Source organism: Medicago truncatula, chromosome 1, assembly GCF_003473485.1.
Source record: "Medicago truncatula cultivar Jemalong A17 chromosome 1, MtrunA17r5.0-ANR, whole genome shotgun sequence".
Classification (NCBI taxonomy): Eukaryota; Viridiplantae; Streptophyta; class Magnoliopsida; order Fabales; family Fabaceae; genus Medicago; species Medicago truncatula.
Genome location: NC_053042.1, coordinates 20,115,223 through 20,138,124, shown reverse-complemented (window position 1 = coordinate 20,138,124; position 22,902 = coordinate 20,115,223). Strand labels below are relative to the sequence as shown.

The 22,902-nt window shown below is 33.8% G+C and overlaps 3 protein-coding genes and 1 long non-coding RNA gene across 5 annotated transcripts; 2 read left to right on the top strand and 2 right to left on the bottom strand.

Annotated features, from left to right (window-relative positions):
* The first annotated feature begins 787 nt into the window (after window positions 1–787).
* LOC25483265 (eEF1A lysine and N-terminal methyltransferase) lies at window positions 788–2,482 on the top strand. The gene has a single exon (XM_013611932.3). It carries the CDS (start codon window positions 893–895, stop codon window positions 2,297–2,299), a length of 1,407 nt encoding a protein of 468 aa, XP_013467386.2. The 5' UTR covers window positions 788–892; the 3' UTR covers window positions 2,300–2,482.
* A 2,369-nt stretch (window positions 2,483–4,851) lies between these two features.
* LOC25483264 (pleiotropic drug resistance protein 2) lies at window positions 4,852–15,910 on the bottom strand. The gene is made up of 20 exons (XM_013611931.3): window positions 15,357–15,910; window positions 15,038–15,158; window positions 13,984–14,072; window positions 12,990–13,074; window positions 12,453–12,743; window positions 12,271–12,361; window positions 11,127–12,027; window positions 10,621–10,781; window positions 10,387–10,490; window positions 10,135–10,300; window positions 9,755–9,886; window positions 9,165–9,310; window positions 8,421–8,753; window positions 7,882–8,172; window positions 7,711–7,794; window positions 7,497–7,630; window positions 7,165–7,392; window positions 6,154–6,325; window positions 5,800–6,054; window positions 4,852–5,237 (listed from the first exon to the last, which is right to left on the bottom strand). The coding sequence occupies exons 1-20, from the start codon at window positions 15,707–15,709 to the stop codon at window positions 4,968–4,970; spliced, it is 4,407 nt and encodes a 1,468-aa protein (XP_013467385.2). The 5' UTR covers window positions 15,710–15,910; the 3' UTR covers window positions 4,852–4,967.
* On the top strand, window positions 6,171–13,839 carry LOC112419071 (uncharacterized). 2 transcript variants are annotated; one of them, XR_005646558.1, is made up of 8 exons: window positions 6,171–6,309; window positions 7,699–7,816; window positions 7,989–8,062; window positions 11,563–11,676; window positions 11,881–12,009; window positions 12,530–12,722; window positions 13,392–13,509; window positions 13,668–13,839. It is a non-coding gene; the product is annotated as an uncharacterized lncRNA (long non-coding RNA). The 2 variants fall into 2 exon arrangements; XR_003009101.2 differs by lacking the exon at window positions 13,392–13,509.
* A 4,105-nt stretch (window positions 15,911–20,015) lies between the features above and the next one.
* On the bottom strand, window positions 20,016–22,534 carry LOC25483263 (PP2A regulatory subunit TAP46). The gene is made up of 8 exons (XM_013611930.3): window positions 22,475–22,534; window positions 22,303–22,389; window positions 22,071–22,157; window positions 21,726–21,887; window positions 21,421–21,456; window positions 21,269–21,340; window positions 20,646–20,926; window positions 20,016–20,426 (listed from the first exon to the last, which is right to left on the bottom strand). Exons 1-8 carry the CDS (start codon window positions 22,532–22,534, stop codon window positions 20,177–20,179), a joined length of 1,035 nt encoding a protein of 344 aa, XP_013467384.1. The 3' UTR covers window positions 20,016–20,176.
* Between the last annotated feature and the right edge of the window lie 368 nt (window positions 22,535–22,902).

Here is a 22,902-nt window from a genome sequence, read left to right as displayed (position 1 = left end):
ATAGAACATGATGGAACTCATTCCATCCAATACCACCCTCTCCTTCTATTTTTCATTCCCCGAATTTGGGGTGTAAGCAATGGAATGTAACACAATCTTAATGTATTTCGATTTTATCCCTCTTTTCCATTTCATATAAGACGTTCCATTTCTAATGCATTTTCTTCTATACACACGTGCTCCTCTGCAACCCTGCTTCTCCATCGTACATACGTCTTCTTGTTGAGCCACATGGATACTCTGAATTGGACATCATTGATATCGTGACAACAAGGCAATAAAAAGGCTCCAATACATACAATGCAATTTAAAAGGCTCTTATACATACATGATGACAACTTTTTAATAGACTTAATGTTCGATATTTTTAGCAAAATTAATAGATGTAGGATTGATATTTTTGAACACGTCTTATATATGAGTTAAGCTATGCAGTGTTAAACTTTATTGTTTTTTTGACACGATAATGCTAAACTTTATGTTATAATTACATATAGTGTTGTGTAATGTTGATTATTTTATAAAGGATATACACACGAAGATGCCGGAAATGCACCCATATTAAACTTATGAGTAATGTTAATAGTCGCTCCGAGGCACAGGTTAAGAAAGCAAATCTATTAAGTATTACATTGGAACTAAACATAAAAAATGTTATTCTTTTTCTTTTGTAGGTTGTTTAACCGGTGTCCCGGAACATCGATTAACCCTACACTTATTCCACTCCGTTGTAAAATATCTAAATAGTGGCATTCCGCTCCACTCCATCCCACTCCGCTCCGTCCTTTTTAAACTATTCAAACAGAGCTTTAAAATGAGAATGAAAACCGTTGCTATTTCTCCTGAATAAACAAAGATGTGGAAGATGTAACTAAAGAACAGTGTTGTTGTGATGATGGATGCATCGACCTTTGAAACCCTAACCCCTTCTCGCTTCATCACATTCACTCTACCCAATCCCAATCCAACTTCTTCACATTCAAACTCACTCATCCGAGTCGCTGTTCTCGACTCACCACTCAACTCATCATCACCACCACACGTTGCTTCCATGTTAGTTCCTGAAGGCCGTGAATCTGATTGGATCTTCTCTACCCAATCAGGTCATCTTCAACTTCTCTTCTCTTCTCCACACCCAATTTCCCGTTTCATTCTCATTGGTCTAAACCCTCATTCTTCTAAACATATTTACCATCGTCCATTCAATTCTTCATTGCTTCATCAACAATTTCACATTTGGTCTAAACCTCTTCTTCTTGCTTTGTCTCCTAAATCTTTTTTTTCAAATGGCGCCTTACCTGATATACCCATTTTGAGTTATGAAGATAATTTAATTTCTAGTCTAGTTATAAATCAATGTCTTAGTTCTCATGTTGGTCAAATGTTAGTTGAAGATGTCGAAATCGAAACTCAGAATGATTCAAGAGAATTTCGAAGGCGGTTGAGGTTTAAGAGGATGCCTAATTTGATTCAAACAGAGGTTCTTATTGTTCCAGAGACCGATTCTGGTTTGAATAATGTATGTATTGGTGATACAAAGTTTATACCCGATCTTCAGGTTTTGGTTCATCCTTACTTAGGACCTATGGTGGCTAGTCTTTCATTGATAAGTGATTATATAGATGGAAGAATTCGAAATGGGTTTAGACCGAAAGCTTTATGCCTTGGGGTTGGAGGTGGGGCTTTGTTAACTTTTCTGGCAATTCAGTTGGGTTTTGAGGTCGTCGGTGTTGATAGTGATAACGAGGTTTTGAAGGTGGCAAAAAACTACTTTGGATTGGAAGACTCTGAATTTATTCGTATTATTGTTGCAGATGCTGTTAAATATATGAAGAAACTTGCTGACCGTGGAAAACAATGCAGTAAGAGTTCTTTTAATGATTCCGAGCCTGATGGTTTTGGCCACATGGTGAACGGTGAGGAGGTCACTCGTCATAAGTTTGATGCTGTTATGGTCGATTTGGATTCTAGCGATATAAGAGATGGTATAAGTTCTCCACCTTTGGAATTTGTTAGAAAGCAGGTTCTTCTTGCTGCTAAATTAGTTCTTTCTGAATTTGGAATTCTTGCTATCAATGTCATTTCTCCAAGTCAGTCCTTCTATGACAACATATTAAATCTTTTTCAGAAATTTTTTCATGATCTTTACAAGATAGATGTGGGGAATGGTGAAAATTTCATTCTAATTGCGACAGTATCACCTCAGGTGTTTTCTGTTGGGGACTGCAGCAACCCTTTTCTTCTGCGACTGAAATCAGTTATTCCTGAAACATACATAAATTCCATAAGGAAGATATAATGTCTCACTTGTTGAAGAAACCTAATTGATGATGTATTAGTAGTAGTTTTGATACCATGATGCAAGATGAAGAATCTTTCTCTCATGCATCATTGCTCTTCTGTAGAGATGCTGTTTTAAGTCAATTGACCATACACTGTAATTACAATATTATCAATAAAAGCAGCACCTTTATTAAATCCATTTGCAAGTATGATAATTGGTAAATTTACTGTTTCTTAGTTGCTCTCAGCTTTGGTTGATTTGAAAGCTGTACTCATACTTTATCATTAAGGAATCTTAATGGAAGATTGTATTCATATCTTTCTGCTACCAAGTACGAAAGGAGGATACCTTTGGACTGCGGTTTGTGGATATCAGAGAGAATGAGAGATGATAAATGATCACTGTAAAGGTTATAGAAACTTTGCTGTTGGGTGAGTATTAGATAAGAGATATGGATGCAAACTGATAATTGTTATTAACACTGTCTGCAGAATAACTCCCTGCAGAAACAGTTATGCGGTTGAAAGGAAAGGTAAGCAGTAATTGCTACAAATAACCAATCTTCTAGGAATTAGAGAGTCCAGTTTCTCTCTCTCCCCCAAAGCCAAACCAACATAAAAAACAACCGAAACGAGAATCTGTCTTCTCATTTGTGAAGAGCAGTTGTAAGGCTTTTAAAAGCTCTCATTTTTTGAATAACCAAATTAATATATGTTGGGTTGCTGCGACTATTTTGATCACACAAATATAGGAATATGGCTTTTCTACCTGGTTTTTTTTCTTCTTCTTTATTTTCTATTTGTTTGTGTTTATTTTCTATTATTATATTTACCATTGTTTGCATTTGCAGGACAAATCTATATGTGTTAGTTAGGAGCTGTGTAGCAAATAGTATAAGCATCTCCTCAGACTTGGTGTTTATGAGAGGTGATCCACTTGGTGTTTATGATGTAAATTGCTTTTGCCTGTTTGCCTTTTTGACTTCATTTAAGGTGCATGTTTTCATATAATATCTCAATAGAAAGATATTGAATTCATTCATTTAAATTTTAAAAAGGAAGACTTATCGGTTAATCATCCACAACTTTTTCTTTGCTCTCTGTGTTTTCATAGCTCTTCTAGCATGAATCCTTTACTAAATGCATTCAGCTCGACAGCCTATGATTTACTTCTTTCTTTTCTAACTTGAATTAATATTCTTTTACTAGCTTGAATTAATTGATTGTGCCACAATCTTTTCTTTTGACATATTCTCGTTATGTCCTTATCTCTTCTGATGCTCTTCATTTCTTAGCAAGTTTGTGCTATGAATAGATATCAAATTTCATCTTTACTTTTTAATATGATTTGAGAATATTTAAATGCATCTTGCATTTTGATAGCATTACAATATTTAATGGACATTGTGGATAAGCTAATGGGAATTTTCCATGGTCAGAATGTGCATGCATATATCTGCCAAATGTTTGTTTTTATTCCCACACTAAAGGTTAATATAATATAGCTAGGCTCAAATGCTTTGTGTTTATTATTTAAAATTTTAAATAATTTAATTTTTTTTTTCAAAAAACACTACAGAGGTCTCAAATGTTGGAATTGTGGTAGAAAACTAATCATTCTGAGAAAGTTGAGATAAACTCTTCTATCTTATGGGAGTTTGTAATGGTGATAAGTGTTGATTTTTTCCCCCTTCTTTTTAAGTGTTTCAAAACTTTGATTGTCTGGTGTAGACATTCATAGAGGATAATAGTGAATGACATTAACCTTACCGAATGACCTTATAAATATGGGTCTTGCTAACGAGTGCCCTAAGGGCATTCTTTAAGGATTCCCAAGTAAGAAATTATTCATTGAAAATGTCCAATACTTCAATTCCCGATGCATTGAATGCACAAGTTTCTATAAAAACTTACTATATAAAGTCCTTAAAGAGTGCCCTTAGGGCACTCATTAGCATTTCCCTATAAATATTTGTAGTTTTCTATTGTGATAAGTCTCCTTTAAAAATATGCCGAGGGTGACTCCAATGATCTATCATAATCAATGGGTCACCCTCGGCATATTGACATATTGATATATTGTTGAATTCTTATCATAATCTCAATAAAAAAAAAACTGATCTGTCAGAATTTATTTTTTTGTTGCACGTGGACTGATTCTTTACAAGGAAAAAGTGGACTGATTCCTACTAGGTATGTTACTTTGGCGTTGTTGATTAGAATAAATGTATAATTGGTTCTGATTTGTGATATAAATGGTTTGATCACATCTTTAGATCAGTTAGGTGTGGCAAATGTAAGGCTGCATCTGTGGTTTATTAACTCAGAACAAACACCATTATACTCTAAGGGATGTGTGTGTCACTTGGAGAAAATAAATAAATGAGGTTAGTGTTCAATTAAAAACTAGAGCTATGTGTTTCAATCAAACACACTTAGGGGAGACGAGTTCAATTTCCCCTTTTATATGTGATGAATCATATGTAAATTGCCCTTGTATTGCTTATCGTCAAATGATCTAGCAAAACATCAATGCATTAAGGAAATTAAGAACAGTCACACTGAAGATTAAACAATATATCACTATAGTAATAAATTTTGCATATTTGTTTTATAAGTAATTTTGCTTAATATCATTTCGCATGACAATTCTCAGTTTTCATATTCATTTATTCCATGTGTGATTATCTTTTCTGGAAGTTCAAAAACTTGATGCCATAGGCAAATACAAAAAGGAAGAGAAGGCAAAAAGCAATATGAGCCAAAGCAACATATCCAAGGAAGTCATGTTCAAAACCCAATCGCCTCTCAAGATAATCTTTTACTGTCATGAGCCTATATCCAGGAACCTCTATTGGACTGTTCTTGTCACCCACCTGGGATGTCACCAGTCCATATATTGTCCATGCCACAGGCGATGCCCAATAATACCACCTCCACCATATTGGAATTTGCTGCAAAGTGAAAAACAATAACTAGTTGAAAAATTGGATGATCATTAAAAATAATATTAGCATCTTTTCAAGGATCTTAACAAGTGTCGTAAAATAACTGTCTCAGAATCAAGAAATGGTATTTATTAAAAAAATAAGTCATTTGTTGCAATAATAACATAGCTAACTAACTAACCACACACACACACACACATTCCTTTTTTCTTTCCTTACTAATAAGAAGTTATTCTTTCCAGGCTAGATAATACATAAACCTTAACCCCATAAGGTTATAAACACAGCAAGTTTTTGTTTGTTGGGGTCCATCTGTTTATGTGGCTCTATGTGCCTAATTCTTTGGTTAGGATATTTTTTTATATATATTTCTTAAGAGATTTAATATCCTTTAACTGAAAATGCTATTTCCATTTTCCTTCCCTAAGTACCACTTTAGTGGCAACAGGGTCTGGCAACCTTAAAAGATAGAGAGGTTGGTATAAATAGGTTCAGTAATGGCGTGGAATATTCTCCTAGGGTATCAAGAGTAAGAAATATATTTTATCATTGCTGATCAAACACATACCGTTCTTGGAATAAGAAAGCCAGAGAACAGGTTCCAAAAACTGATGAAGAAAGACATAACTATTGCAGCAATTTGATGGTTTGGTGTCAAAGCCACAGTCATCAGTCCATATAGTGTGAAGTAGAGAAATGACATGAATATCAAGAAGTAGAACCAAAAGAAATTTTCAACTTGCGGTGGGAACCCAAGCATCCAGTAAAGGATATTGGAATAGATTAAACTTTGGATTGCAACATAAATTACTTCAATTGCTACCTGCAAAATAATAGTTGTTATCATGAACTGTATAATTTTGCTAATCTATCTTTGTTAGTTAATGTTGTGTTAGGTGAAAGGGTCTGTGTAGTTTTTTACCTGACCAATTGCATAGGTCAGTTCTGAGTACATTCCAGCAGCTCTTTCACGGTAGAGAACTGTTCTTTCTATTGCAACAATAGGTTGCACACTGCTTGTGTTGCTTGCACCAAGGAAAATAACAGATGAATACATAGCTCCAACGAGATTCAAAAGGTCTTGTTCCCTTTGCCTGCAAATATGATATATTTTTTCTCATGTAACATATATAAATACTACACTATGTATTTTTATAACTTTATCATGTAGATTTGGAAAAATAAATTGTTGATTACACATGTTCTCAGATGAGGAAAGCAACAGTTCTTATTGGTGCTAGTGATTTAAAGAAATATTACTATCCTGCACTTTATTCACAATTTTTCTTGTGGATTAGAGATCTCATTAGGAAAAGACATCAAACATCAAGTATGATGTGCATTGTTGCCTTGTTCTTAGCCAAGGATTAATTATTGCTTTCATAGGATGAGCATGCCAGACAAGTTAACAGGTCATACGGCTTGTAGTGTATGACTAGAGAGTGGAGAGTAATAAAAGAAGAATCTTCGGCCTTAGAAGAATAACCTTTGGAAAGGTCATATGAGAATTTGAGAATTGTTTACAACACATGTGCCTATGATGTAAATCATTCACAGAGTAATTGGGGACCTGGCAACTTTCGTACATGCAATTGAAATTTATGGAGATAGATTTTTATCCCTACAAAACGATGAGCACTGCCCTGCTGGGGTCTTGACAAAAAGGGTAGAGTGCCTAAGTGGATACGATCATTTGCTCAAGAATGAAAAGGGGCAATGTAATAAAATGCATCTTGGTATCACCCTTACGAGAAAGACTCCTGTGGGTGGAGTGCGATGCACCATAGTCCTATGTCTAATGATATCATGGGGAAATTGCTGTGATCAATAAGCTAAGGGCCACTGGTATGGAGACATGTCATTGTTTATTGGACCTTGAAACGGTTTAAAGTTAACAGGTACCGGTGAAGTATTATACTATCAAATTACTTACATCTTTTCTCCTTTTTTCCAATAAATAAGTCCAAACATAAGACCAATGACAATTGTGATGAAGAATCTGATGGCATTATACTGTGGATTCCTCCAATAGGAACGATACTGTTTCCAGAAACAAGCACTGCATTGAGTAACAAATGATTGGGAGTATTTAGATGGATAGTACAGGTCCTTTGTTCCAGGTGCTGGTATGGATAGTTCCTTTATCAATTCTTGGTTCCTTCTGGAAAAATATTATCAAATTATAATGAGAAATTTCAAGTAAATATGGGAAAAAAAGAAGCAGGAATCCCTCAGAATATAGCATCGACTATGACTGTTACTTACTGATAAAGGCTTGACTTGTTGTATAATTCTGCAAAATCTATATCAAGCTGAGACTCAACCACAGGAGAACTGATCTCCAGCATCCATGTGGCTGGATTATATCCATCTTCAATCTTCGGAATTCCTGTAATAGCCTGACAAATGTTTTGCACAATCTGTAAGCTTACTGACATCTAACTAATTTAAGTTTATACATTATCAGGGACAAGTTCACCTCAAAGTACTCTATAAGTTTCTCAGAATTTCGACCTAGAGGCCCACCATATATCACTTGTCCACCAGTCTTCATCAAAAGCAGCTAAACGCAAGATTTGCTAAGGGTTAGTATAGTTCCTGCTAAATCATTATAAAAATTTAATTTTCAAAATCTTGTAATTCATATTACCTCATCAAAATTTTCAAAAATATCAATACTTGGTTGATGAATTGTGCACACAACAGTTCTCCCTGTATCAACTGTGTTTCTAACAGTACGCATAACTACTGCTGCAGCTCTAGCATCAAGACCAGTCGTTGGTTCATCCATAAAGATAATGGAAGGGTTTGCAACCAATTCTACAGCAATGGTAAGCCTCTTTCTCTGCTCAGTTGATAATCCATCTATTCCAGGAAGGCCGACTAAGAAATTTCTCACTTGATGTAACTCAACTAGCTCTATAACTTCCTCGATAAACATCTGAAGATAATAAGTAGAATTTTAGACTATTAGAATCTGTTTGAGTGTCATCATAATTGATATTTTTCTTATCATCATGCATGGAGTTCGGTGACAAATAATTGATTCCTTGCTAACCACATGAAATAACCTTAATGCATGTGAAACTTGCATAATTATCTTATAACTTTCAAATGTCAAGTTTCTGACTAAATAGGTGGGGATATGAGAGGGTGTTTAATATGAAAATTTGTTTGATAATAATATACCTTTCGTGTTTCTATATCAACTTCTTTACTGAGCCGCAACCAAGCAGAAAACAGAAGAGATTCATAAACTGTAATATTGGGAGAGTGGATATCATTTTGTTCACAATAACCGCTAATCCGAGCAAAAGTTGCTTGGTTCTTAGGATAACCCGATATGCTGATACTTCCTTCAATGTAACCACTAGTTTTCCTTCCTGAAAGCACATCCATCAAAGTGGTTTTTCCAGCACCACTTACACCAACTAATGCTGTTAAAATTCCAGGCCTAAAAGCACCACTTATGTCTCTTAGTAGTTGGAGTCTGTTCTCTTCAATTCCTCGTGTCTTCATTTCCTGATTATAAATTACTAAAGTGACATTTGGGAGTTGTGATACTATAATATATTTTCAAAATAATTTGAAATTTACTATCTAAGTAAGATGACTTTATTACACAATTTTTTTTTTTCATGTAAACTAAATTTCTGTGTTCAACTTTATTTTAGTTGTCTTTTAGTGATAATAAAAATCTTTGATCACACACATGTCATAAACAATATTATGCACGTACACACGCATACCTTTTACTCCTCAATGTTTAATCATTATGTATTTTAATTTGTAAGTATAAATGCCAAATCCAAATATTTGGCACAGCTAGAAAAATACAAATGTCAAAGCTAACGATAAAATCTTCACTGAATAAAGTTGTATTAGAGGTGAGAAATAAGAGGATATGATAAAACAGGGGTCATAGGAATTTACATTGGGCATATTGATGTAATAGTTCACATTTTCAAACACAAGTGACAGAGGCTGAAAGGGTAACACCATTCCCTTTTTGAATTTTACATTTTTTGCAGCTTTAGGTATTGAGCTATTCGTGTTGTTTCTTACTTCCATGTCAACACCTGTAGTAATCACAATTATCTTAGTGTTCATTTCCAATTGGCATGAATGATTATGTTAGTATAAAAAAGTTATGCAGAAATCATATCAATGGTGTACACTTGAAATAGAGATAAATAAGCTACTCATTTTGGTTAAGGTAAAAATGATTTTAGGATAGAACTGGCGTTTCTTTTGACCACTCTCTCTCCTATTCAGCTCCTAAACTATATGAAAATAATAAATAGTCCTTAAACTAAATGAAATCCATTTAGTCCATAAACGATATAAAATCCGTCTCTCCAGTTCCTAGTATCACATCAGTACATAACAGTAGGCACTAATTTGACGAATTATATATATTTTAAGGACTAACTTGATGGATTTTTTTAATTTTAAGAACAAATTATTTTTATATACATTATTAGGCACTTTAGGGATTATTTTCAAACAAAATTTATCATTACCTTCAAACGATTCAACATTTGAAGCTGAACTTTCTGTCATTTCTCCAGTTGTTTTTTCTACTGAGGAGGACTTCGTTGTGCTTTCCCTGTTGTCTTCCTGTTCCACTATGATAGATTTTGAGCTTCTGAATGCTGCAATTTAATTTCATAGTGATATCAGAAGTTTTTTTTTGTTAACGATTTTTCAAATAGTTACTGTTTTCCATGTAGCAAGATTGGTGGCTTTGCTTTTCTTGATATGGTTATCTAATAGCTGTCTTTCTAGTGTTCCTTTATAATGCTCTCTTTTAATAGAGTTATAAAGATTATATAACAATTTAAGAAACAAGATTTTACAGATGCAAACATGCAACATCAAGAAAGATAAGATGGAAACTTACGGTCCAAGTAAGTTAGAGCGAGAATGAAACAAACATTGAACAATAGAGAAAATCCTACAAGAGCACCGATAGATATCCAATACCAATAGTCTTCTGTAAATATGCCTCTGGCCTTAAGAAAGGCCTTCCCAACTGTGGGTTCATCAATTCTGGGGTCGATATTAGGCTGTGAAAAGTGAAAAATCAGCAATTAATTGATAGTTATGTTAAGGTTGAAGAACAATGATAATCTCAACAAGAATAAGATCTCACAGTACTCCATCTTTTGTCTAGAAATTCATTGATGCTTATTGCAGTCATTCCATACATCATAGGTGAAGCATAATAGCACCATATCATCCATGGATCAATATCATCTATATATGAAGTATGGTTTGCAGTGATTAGATAAAAAGAATCTATTTCACATGAAAAATTAGAAATCTCATTTAATATTGAAATATTTTTTAGTAATGTATAGATGTATAAAGAGAAATTGCTACTTACCTCTTGAAACAGTAAATCCACTTAGGACAAAAATAACTAAAATTGTTATGGAAGCAAATGTATTAGCCACAACTCTTGTCCTTCCAATTGCAGCAATGAACCGGAAAAGAGATAGGGCCATTTGGTTCACACAGAAGAATGCCAGTAGTTGACGGAAAAACCTGTAATAATTGAAGTTTGCTAGTAAATAAATAAATTAAAATGATAGAATAATATTGCAATCAATTCAATTTTATGCATCAACCACCAAAGCTTTTTCCCACCAGGTGATGGCTAACTGAATCTTGTAATATTCTTTTATTCATCATACTGATACCTAATGGTAGTGTTGACAAACAATATAATTCCAAAACCATTTTTCATCATATCACATGCCTTAATTTTATGTGTCTCCGTCTACCTCTAATTACTCTACTATTCTCAATTTGATTTATCTTTTGTCAACACATTCATCCTAACATTCTCACATGTCACTAAGAAACTCAGTATAGATTGCATTCTCATACCTACTAGGTGCTGGAGCAAAACCAATAGTATAATAAGTGAGGATGATCCATAATACTGATTCCACTATAGAGAGAGGAACTCTGAGGACCCAAATGGGCAATGCAAAAGCCCATGCTGGATAAAATAGGAAATCTCTCTGCTTGAAGAAAACAGGAAGTCTGTTAACAGTCATTGCAAGTTCTGCTGCTCCATTGAACATCACATTGATAAGACTGAAAAACAGTGCACCGTAATATTTTCCTCCATCCTCAAGTTTACCGTGCTCCATTCTTGTTCTAAAAAACACTGTCATGGTAATTAAAGACATGATTGTAATCTGAAAAGTCTTAAATATATATACAAAATAGCTGCGCTTCATGAATAGCCATTCTCTTGAAAAGCATGCCTTGAAGAGTTCCCATTTGGAGATTCCAAACTTTTCCTTTACTAATGCAGCATGATGAGCTTTACTAGAATCAAATGGAGTTTTAATCTCTTCATGAAGTTCTCTACCAATACTGTAATTGTTGAAGTGGATTACAAAATCAGGCACACTAACATATTCATAAGGTATGTCCCTTCTGAACCAGTACTGCTCTTGATCCTTTCTAGAAGTTACCTCTTGTAAAAAGTCTGCAATTCCTTTCCTTTCTGGGCATTTGAAGCCCACATTTTGAAAAAAATCTAGAACACTCTCCCTGGGACCTTGATAGACAATCTCACCTTCTGAAAGTAATATTATGTCATCAAAAAGGTTGTATGTTTCTGGTGCAGGTTGCAGAAGTGAGATTATCATAGTGACATCCGTGATATGAACCATTTGCCTCATAAACCTGACAATTTGGAAGGTTGTGGAACTATCCAAACCAGTTGAAATTCCATCCATAAAGAGTGCTTTTGCAGGTCCTACTAACATTTCACCTGCATTGTGTTTTTATGAATTGAGATTGAGAATTGATATTATGAATATGATTCTGTAAAGAAAATTGACATTACTCCATAATATCTTTGACCATTCAAGAGAAGTTATACCAAAATAATTACATATGTTATTCACCCATTTACCTTGCTTATTATTACATATCTGAAGGATTTGTAAAGATTCTATGCAATATTGTTATTATTCTATAAAGATATGCAATTCGAGAAGCACACGACACTTACCAGTGGTTAAACGCTTCTTTTGTCCACCAGATATGCCCCTTCTCATTTCATCTCCCACCAAAATATCAGCACACGTTTCCAACCCAAGAATCTATGTATTATATAAATAAATTAGATGAAAGAAAGTTGGATTATTGTTGACTAAAAATCAATAAACTTTAAAAGTAATAGCATAACCAAACCTTGAGAATATAATCTGTAACAAGACTTGTTTCTTGACCTTCCATTGATGTTACTTTCATGAAAGCATCTATTTCAGGATCTGGTTTGATACCTGCTGCTTTTTCACGTCTTGACAATTCTGTCAACATATCATACCTTGTTCCAACTCCCAAGCAGCGTCCGGAGAAGTCCAGCGTCTCTCTCACTGTCGTTTCTCCATGGTGAAGATCATGCTGACTAATATAAGCACATGTTCTTTGAGGAACAAATTCTGACAGTTCATGACCATTGTAAGTGACTCTTCCTGATACCTGTTGAGAATTTTATGATGTACTGCATATGTCTGGTAAACTTATATATGGGAAATAGTTATTCTTAGAAATTATCATGAAGATCCTTTTTTTTTTCTTTCTTTATTGAAATGAATTATTCCAAATGCTTTAAATGACAAATTATGATCACTAATGTTAGGAACAAACTCACAACTATTGAGCTACAATTCATTTATATGATGCATTTATCATTTCGGAAAAAGGAACTAGGATGGGATTACAAACCCTTAGATCCTTGTCCAATTTCCCAGCAAGTGCCTGAAGAAGTGTAGTTTTTCCTGAACTTGGAGGTCCCAATAATAAAGTCATTCTGAAAAAGAGACAACGAATAAAATCTAGTTACCAATATATTCTTTATTTATTAGGTTTGGTTATGCTATTACATTTAAAGTTGATTTCTTTTTAGTCAACATTAATTCAACTTTGTTTCATATAATTTATTCATATAATACAATCGATTCTTGGGCTGGAAATGTGTGCTGATATTTTGGTGGGAGATGAGAAGAGAAGGGGTATATATTCAAGATTTTATTATAATAAAACGACAACATGGAATTATAAGCTCATTGTGACTCTAATGTTAAGCTTAATTCTTGTATCTTTATTTTGATACATCCTCTTCTTCAGTTGTTCGTTCTCATACCGTATCTGAACTGCTAGCTGTCTATGAATGGATGGGATATGTGGGTGTGTTTTATGAAAATGGAGTACATGCAACATTTCTTACAATTTGGAAAGATACTTGGTGAGAAAATTCAGGAGTGTTTGACGCATTATATGCCTAGCTAGCTGTTACGAGTTACGTTGTCACGCTTGTTTATGAAAAACCAAATTATATATTTTTAAAGGAGTGTTGAGAGTTGATTGTAATGCTATCATTAACCAAATCAAATTCCTGTCCAGGGAGTAGCTTATATATGTGCAAGGAGGGGAGCAATGTTGGTTTGCCCTTGGCAGCATTGTATGGTAATCTTCTCAATTGTTTGAGGTGTATTTAATACATTCATTCTATTTTGTATTGGGTTGAAGTACAACTTATTTTGCTTAGTAATTGAAATATTTTGATTATGATCAATTTTTATTTTCTCAATTTCACATGAAATGAAGAAATACAAATTTCTTCTTTTATGTAGGATTTTGATGCATGATTAACTTTGAGTTCATATTTGGAACATCACTGTGAATAGAAGATTTGATTTAGCATCACTAATTGAAGTACCTTGATGGTTTTATAATTCCACTAACATCTTTGAGTATCTTGGCAACCCTTTTCTTAAATGCCAAAATCTTGATATAGCCCAAAAGTCCCTATTTGCCACAAACACAAATACATATAAGATCATAAGTCAATATAAGTAAGCATAGTTAAGTTATATAAAGTGCATATATCTACTTGTTTGTGGAAAGATAGAAACAAAACAAATAATAACAAATTCTTTGTTGTTAATTGCTTCACGTTTCATTCCTATTTTAATTTAAAATCTGTTTGAGTAATTTGTCTCATATCGATTAGTAATGCACTAAAGGAATGTATATAAAAGACATGACTTATATATTCATTGGATTAAGATTTTAGTAGATGAGAAGTTTTTTAATGAGTTGTGTTCTTTACTCTGTTAACTTCACCTCTCCAACATTTTGACAAGTGTAAAAGTAATATAAAATATTATTATTATTATTTGTCAAGTAGTCTAGTGGTTGAATAAGTGGGATGTCCGGGTTCGAACCCCAGCCCCTACATATAGCAATGCATGTCCCTACCAACTGAGCTATGCTTACGGGGTAATATAATTACTATACCAGGACTCATACATTTTTTTTTAAGGAAATGTTAACGACATAAAAAAATAAAACTATAGCAAATTATCACCCTGTAATGTTCTTTTCACTGTATCAGCTATTTTCAAATAGGGTGCAGGTAATGCCGTGATGCATATGGCAAAAATAGAAGGAATAATTCAAATCGGATCTGCCAACATAAAATCATATGCCCAAAACAAAATTCATTTAATATATTTTTGATAAACTATTTAAAAATATTCTAATTCGGCTGACAAGAAAATACTCTAATTTAAATAATTAAAATTGTTTAGATAAGATAGTAAAGATCCTTCCTTCCAGCTTATTTAGTAGTCTTGAATTCAAATCTGAACTTGAATTTGAATCTTAACCATATGAATGCAATCCGAGCCAGTAGTATTCGCAATTGTGTACAAAGATACTCGATTAACACGTCGATAAAAAAATATAATGTTTAGATTTGTTGAACATACCTCTATTACATTCAGGGTAGCATTGACTAGTGTTGGCAAGGCCCTGGTTCCATCATAAGCATCTCCTTCAACTGATAAATTTTCAAACCTGACTTCAATCTTAGGAATCTCAATTCCAACCCTATAGTAGCAATAAAAAAAGACATGTGAAACCATTTAGTAGAACCTTGCACAAAACATATGAATTAGAAAGTAAAAGCAATTCAAATCAAACCAAATATACTTATATCTTCTTCTTTTTTTGAAACGGCAAATATTATTGAAACCGAAACTCTTCGCAAGACGCAAAGAGGCGGAGAAAAAATATAGTTGTATCTACCTATCAATTCTGTCTCTCATCTTGTGGAGAAAGTTCTCATTGTCTTCTTCAGCAGTCTTAATTATACTCTCAAGAAGATGCTTCTTTTCTTCTACTCCAAGCTTTGTGATATCAACCTCTTCATAGTTAACCTTTCCATTATCAAGAACTTGCTTCAAAATCCCTTTTCTCATTCTATCATATGTTGGAAGCCTCCATAAAGCTTCCCATTTCAAATCCTGCTCTTCGTTTATTTCGCTTTTAGTTTTCTCGTGGAAGCTTGCTGAGGTCCGAATCAACTCTCCGAAACTCACCCTCTTCCTTAAATCACTCATTGACCTCACAATATCTTCTTCAACCATTTCAGCTTCCATATCAATGAAATTTGGTATTCTTTTGGTTCCCCTTTTATAGTTCTAAATTAACATTAAAAATATATGAAAATTTCAAGTTTTTGAGCTCTATATGTATATAGTTTGTGATTTGAGGCTAAAGGGTCTAAGACAGAGAGTAATATTTGACATCAATTGAAAAAATATATCTCAAGAAAAAAAAGAATGCATTATGAAATGAAAAAGATGTAAGAGGTATAACAAACTCAAGTATTTTGGTTATAATTAATAACTCGTAGGAATCTACTGTTAAGTGAAGACTTAATATTATTATAGTATAGTAGAGTTAATTGAGACAGCATGAAATTGAGTACCAAATAATGTCAAAGGTTATGGTGAGAGCCGACTTAGGATGTTACCTTCGTTGTACACTCCATTAACCCTATGACAATTGAATGAGACAAAGCAAAAATATCATATTTTCTTTCATTGCCAAAAAAATATAGTTTTTTTTTTGGCATGAAGAAAAAATTGGTGGTAACAGTGTAACAAATGATACACGAGCAAATATTTAAAGTAACATTTTGAATATCTTTTCTTCAACACGATTGTTATGTGATATGTGTATTGCACGAGCTCTAGATATTATAGATAGATGGAGTATGGATCAAGTTAAATCTATGCATAGGTGAATGAATGCCACTGCATTAGCCTATCAAATATATATATATATATATATATATATATATATATATATATATAGAGGGCATATCAAGTAAGAGGAGTGGATATAATGAGAGATGAGAGGGATTAATTTAGACTGTTGGATCTAAATCAACGGCTCAAATTAAAATGCTCTTTAAAAAGGGTCAAGTAGTGCAACCTATACCCTTCCTCTTCTCAACTGCGACGTTCTCTCTCTTTCACGAGTAATTTCTACCGTTTCATTCTTGTATCTTCTTCTTTTCATCATTCTAATTTGTTTAGATTCAATAGACAAATCTGTCACAAATTATTTGTTTAGATGCATCAAAATTATTTCACTATCCCAAATCTGGCAATCGTGATTGTGCTTTAAAATTATTTTGTGCTTGCTCCTTATTCTTCCTTGAAGACCCCTTGTTTGCTCAACTCCAAATTGGATTAAAATTAAAAGAATATACATAAATGGGTTTGTTTTATCAGTGTTCATTCTCTCCATATTGTTCACATCGCCGTGCCGGAGTGAAAGAAAAGAATCGCAACGTCTGTATATATCAAAGAAGAGATGAACAGAAAATTGCTCAAAAAAATAACAAAAAGAAAACAAAAAAACCATGCTTTAACAATTAACATTCAGAGAACATGGGCGGAGAGCGACTTGAAGGAGACGGAAAAGCAAAGGAAACGCGCCTCAGTGAAGATAAAGAAAAGAAAACGTGTGCAGATTAATAAACATAATCCTAACCGTTGGTTTAAATCTGATGGTTATTATTTACTCCTCTCACCCTCTCATAATAATCACTCCTCTCATTTGAAACATCCCCTATATATATAGTTAATGTTATTTGATTAAAGGTTTATAATAGTCTTCAAGTTAACCCACGTTAATATTTTTTAACATTGTTGCATTACAAGGCTCGCCTAAATTTTCAATCACCGGAATCAAAAACACTATTATATCATGATACATCGATCCTCCTTATTATTCTTTTATGACAAATTTGTTATTCCTTGTCTACATCTTCTATTCCCTATTGTTAATTTCTCCTATGAACGGCATCTGTCAAATCTATGAAAAACATCGTAATTGGAGAGGAAAATAATGAATTGGGGTATTTTGGATGGGTTTGTATGAAAATATTATTGTTTAAAATGATTTGGATGTATTAGTTTGTAAATCATTAAAAATAACTGCACATCTTAATACCTGCCAATTCTTAGTGTATAGAAAAATCAAGAGATGTTGGGTATGAACGGCTTTGTAACTAAGATCGGTGAGGACAATTAATAAGCATATTAGGGGAATTGGGTTTTTCAATTATTAAAAATGATAATCGTGTGTACACAAGAAAAAGGATGAGTTGGTTTAGAATTTATTACGAGCCTTTGATCAAATAAAATAGACGGGTAAGATTTCGTATCAACAAATCTGTTGATATATGATGTCAACGGATTTTGACTATATATATATATATATATGAAAATGTTAACTAGTGCCTTCGGGACAATAGTTAAGGAAGACATTATTAGTTAATACCTTAAATATGAACGTTACTATAATCAATGCATTGAAAAGTTTGATATTTTTAAAAAATAATTGCTTAATTTAAAATATTTAAAGAGTGATCCCGAAAACTCTCGTTGATATATTGAACTTAGCTTAGTTGATAAGGACAATGCATAATATATGCAAGATTTGGGTTCGAATTCCGGCCACCACAAAAAAAAAAATCATTAATTTGAAATAAATATTACATATTTCTTCCGTCCCGTAATAACTGAGTCATTTGCAAAAAAAAAAAATCCCAAAATAACTGAGTCATTTTACTTTTCAATACAATATTAATTACTTTTTTCCCTTTATAACTTTAATTAATACTACTTTCATCATTTACAGTTCAATATATTTCACTTTACATTTATGATAGTGGAGAATGAACCAATACTTAACAAGTACACTTAAAACTATTTTTCTCTATCCTTCATTTATATATTTTTTTAATAGGTGTGAAATGAGCTTTTGACTCAGTTAATCTGCAACGGAGGGAATATCAATATCAATGTATTGTAATTCCTTTATACCACAATACTAATCTTCCCTCTTCCACACATGTCAACAATGAATGATGGGATCTCATTCTTATTCAGAATCTATACACTTTGTATAATCATTATTTGATAAATAGCCGACTAATCAAGTTTTTTGAAATAATCAAATAAGGAGAGGGTCCCATGCATGAATAGGCATCCTGCCTTACAACAAACAAAACAGATATACCCAAAACAAAAACACCAAAGTAATTAAGTTAACGTACAGTCATCATACACATTCAACTATATGGCTTGAAAATTGATAATAAGCATCCAAATTCAGACTTTATTTAACAAGCAACCATGTCTTGGCAGAATTGCATATGGACATAATTCTTGCAAATTTTATTTGGTTGATTGGAAATGGAGAGCACATTAATCTATGGCTTGACAATTGGCGTGGTACTCCTCTTGTTTCTATTTTTAATACCCCATCCTTCCACCTATCACCATTTAAACAACAAGTTATCTATTTTTATTGCCGACGGGACGTGGAAAATTCCAACTGTCTCTTTTGGCTTACCCATTGGTGGCGGCTGCCAGGATCGACAGTATCACACTCCCGATGATACCCCTGCCTGATCAACGTGTTTGGCCTTACTCTCCAGATGCTAACCTTACTGCCAAACATGCTTTCAGCTATTTGCATCATCATCCTATTACTTTGGACTGAGCTTCTATCATTTGGCGTTCATGCATTCCTCCTTCCCACTGTTTTATTTTATTGGCGCCTAATGCACCGTAAGCTTCCAACTGACGAGAATTTAAGGTCACATGGTTGTGTTTTGGTTTATATCTGCATGTTGTGCTATACTATTGATTAGACTTCCTCCCATTTGTTTTTATCCTGCAATTTTGCCATGAATCTGTGGCAATGGTTGGGGGTAAAGATGAATTGTTCTATCAATTTATCCTCTGTAGCAGACATCCTTGATTGCATTCTTGTCCACCGCAGTTCTCAGGTGTGTGATGTTTATGTTACTGCCATTGTGCATACAGTTCACGCCATTTGGATGGCCAGAAATATTTTACGTTTTAGTTCCGATAAAATCACTCTTCATGCAGCAAAAACAAAAATTGCATCGGCAGTTGCTTTGAGGGATAATATTTCAAAAGGTAGTTGTCTACCCATGCTGATAATTCTTTGTTGGACAGTTTCATGGTAGCCCCAAGTTAGCCAATGATATTGCAACAATTCACAAACGCATTCCTTATACTGGTATTAGATGGAAAACAAGATTTTTAATTTCCATTTTATTTTCCTACTGCTTCATGGCATATTTTCATTGTAGTCTCCCAGTAAATTGAGGTAAAATCGGGAAGACGTCATGATTCTAATTTCTAAAGTGAAATTTGAGGAGGAATTCAAATGTGTAATCAAGACTGCAGTGAAGCAACTTCTTAATGTTGCTAATCAAGTCATCATTTTTTTAAGGAAATCTCACTCCTGGTGAAACTGGTTGAACTATATGGCAAATTAAACAAACTGGTTATCTAAGTCCATGTGAAGATGGAAAACACAAAACAAAAGGTGAGAAGAGGAGTGACCCTAATCTGCACTAAAAAAATATAGACATGTAGTCGGATGAGTATCCAGGTATATAAAATCTTTAACACAGACTAGGAGAAAATCAACAATATAAATAATGAGATTTCGTGACAACCGTAGATTCATCTGTTGCTCATTATTCTTCAACCTGGGAAGAATAGATTCAATTAGCCACAAGGGGTAAGCTTCGAATTTCCTGCACCCTGCGGATTATCATCCTTCCAATCATCCAAAGCTCTAGCTCTATCTTGTGCAGCATCATCATCTTCATCCTCCTCCTCTTCACCTGGCTTAAACTTCCTATCATTGTGCCAAGATGAATTGGCTTCTTCAATGAATCTGGCAGTGTTCTCTTGCCATGTATTCATTATTTCCATTTCTTTTAATCCTGCTTCCTCAATGCTCATAGTTGGCATCCTTCAACAAAATATTAAACTTAGCATCTCAACAAAATGTACGTTAGTACTGATCTTCTATCATTCATAGGCAATGGAACAAACAAAACTGCAAGGGAATTAAACTTCATTTCCTTTCAGGCATAAAGTATTTTAATGGACTTCTTATATTTCCCTATTCCAAAGCCTTTCAGTAGCTAAGAAAATGTGCATTTTATTGATAAATGGGATAAATATGTACCTATGACTGGGTTGGAAGACCTGAGCTGCCATTCTTTCTCTCTCGTTTGTAAAACTTCCATTCACAAGACTTTGTGGCCCAAATATTAGTGGTTGGTGTTTGTGATCATGTGCTTGTGAGGCTTGTGCTCTTCCTTCCAGAACATCTTGAGCGAAGGTAGCACATGTGATTGGTGGAGATGGCTTAGTATACTGTGCGCGAACTGCGGCATTTCGATGCCAAGCTTCTGCTTTTTTGGCACGGTCATCCATGACATCCTTAGAAAATTCCTGATCCCCATCCTAAAACATAGCAAAATTACAAGAAACCATGATTAAAACCAGATTTCATCTCACAGAGAAGTACAATTTCACATTCCTTTTTAAAACAGAACATGTCTCATAGATTCACATCACATCTATATGCTTCAAAGCCTGATATTCCAGAATTAGCAAGTGAAATGTAAAAGTCTAAAAAAATGTTAAGTTCTGCCAGGTTATAACAGTTCTTTAAGCTTTAACTTAGAACTCAACAACATCCCATAAAGATCTCACCATAATTATGGAAATATAAAATAGTGGCAGTATATAAAGATCTCCACCATAATAAAGGTACTTCAGTAAGGATACAAAGCATTTTACTACCTTCGATTGTGTATCCTTTACAGCAGAAAGCATCTCCTCCTCTTTCTTAATCATTTCCAGAAGATCAAATGCCTGGACATTTCAAGACAACCATGAGAAAAATGGAAATATAAATTTAAACAAGTGGAACTGTTGCACAAGTAGGAACAAACCTTACAGATCGCCAAAGATATGCTAGTATTCCAAGCCTGGAAAAGAGAAGAAAAACAAGTGAATGACATAATGAGCAGGTATTATTTATACATATAGATATGTTTTTGAAAGTGTGGAATCGCCATAGTCCATTTCATAAATCACAAGCTAGTCAGACAATATATAGAACAACTATAGGTCCCATAAAGCTACTTTTAAGCCCATCTAATGGTAGATAAATCCACCAGGCGAAAACACATTTTCAGGGAAGCTGTCATACAGCATAAACCCAATAAATAAAGAATCAGATCAGATCAATACAAACCTCTCTTTCTTCTTCTCCATCGTCATCCAATAGTTCTTCCTCTCCTGCCTCAACAGGGGTGGACAAGGCAGCTGCTTTAGTAGAACGCCCACGCCGTTCCTTCCGCTCATTTATTTCCAACAACTTCGATTCTGCAGCTTTTTGTCCTTTAAATCTAGCTATCTGCATAACAGATATACCATTATTAAATAAATTAATTGTGAGCATTTGGATGTTCATCATTCAAATTTGCTTGTTCAATTTTCATATCAAGGGAATAATGGGAAGAGGAGTTAAATATACAAATATAAAATGTATGAATTGTATAAAAATCATATCATAGCACCGCAAAAGAAAAAATGACACCTTTCTGGCCCTCTGATCAGTAACAATATAAGATTCTAACCCCTCTTTTGGGACCAGCTCCATTGCCTCACAAAATGAGATAAATTCCTAAAAAATAGTTTTTTCAGTAAGCTTCGATGAAAGGACATTAATTAAAATAATATGGCAGAAAATAACGGGGATTGTGCATATCATATTGAATTGGTTGTTGGAAGTAGGGGAAGGTGTTTCCTTTCTATCGATCAGCTCTCACCTTCAGCTTTGCCTGGGAAGCCTTTAGAATTGGTATCCTGTCATCATGTGCTATTTTTTCGGTCAACTCAGCGAGATAATACGGCACCTGAGGGAATCATAACGAAAAATTGGCAAATGGTAAGTAAAAATAGATAAACATTAATTCATCAGTTATCTTCAATAGTCTGTACTTGAACGTCACACAGATGAAACAAATATTCGATAGTGCATTTTCCAGCCAGCTTTCCCATATTAATAAGGAGGATACATACTTAAGTGAAAGGGCTGCATGTGCATGATAGGATTTATGCATAAATAGATACTAAATTGAAAGTACCAGTTGTTGCACATATTCCTTTTAAGTGACGTTTAGGAAGAAATAATTTACTAAATTTCCAGGTTTCACTTGGTTTACTTAACTATAATTTTGTTATAAAAAAATATTGTTTAAAAGACTGATTTGATTATGAAACGGCCAGAAGAAGCAGAAACAAGTATATCAGATAGAAAAGATTACGAGCCTCACTAACATTTTCTCTTCTAACAAGTATATCAGATAGAAACAAGAATCAACCCACTTGGGTTGGCCTGGTGGTATTGGCTTGGGATCTATGAGTGT

Excerpts from the sequence above, each read along its gene's own strand:
- LOC25483263 (XM_013611930.3), bottom strand. The coding sequence starts at position 22,534 with ATGGGAAAGCTGGCTGGAAAATGCACTATCGAATATTTGTTTCATCTG. Across the intron at positions 22,390-22,474 it reads TTCATCTGTGTGACGTTCAA|GTGCCGTATTATCTCGCTGA; the intron begins GTACAGACTATT and ends TGATTCCCTCAG. Across the intron at positions 20,927-21,268 it reads TAAAGGATACACAATCGAAG|GATGGGGATCAGGAATTTTC; the intron begins GTAGTAAAATGC and ends GCTATGTTTTAG.
- LOC25483265 (XM_013611932.3), top strand. The coding sequence starts at position 893 with ATGATGGATGCATCGACCTTTGAAACCCTAACCCCTTCTCGCTTCATC.
- LOC25483264 (XM_013611931.3), bottom strand. The coding sequence starts at position 15,709 with ATGGAAGCTGAAATGGTTGAAGAAGATATTGTGAGGTCAATGAGTGAT. Across the intron at positions 10,491-10,620 it reads TGGATTTACTGTTTCAAGAG|ATGATATTGATCCATGGATG; the intron begins GTAAGTAGCAAT and ends CTTCATATATAG. Across the intron at positions 7,393-7,496 it reads AACAAGTCAAGCCTTTATCA|AAGGAACCAAGAATTGATAA; the intron begins GTAAGTAACAGT and ends ATATTTTTCCAG.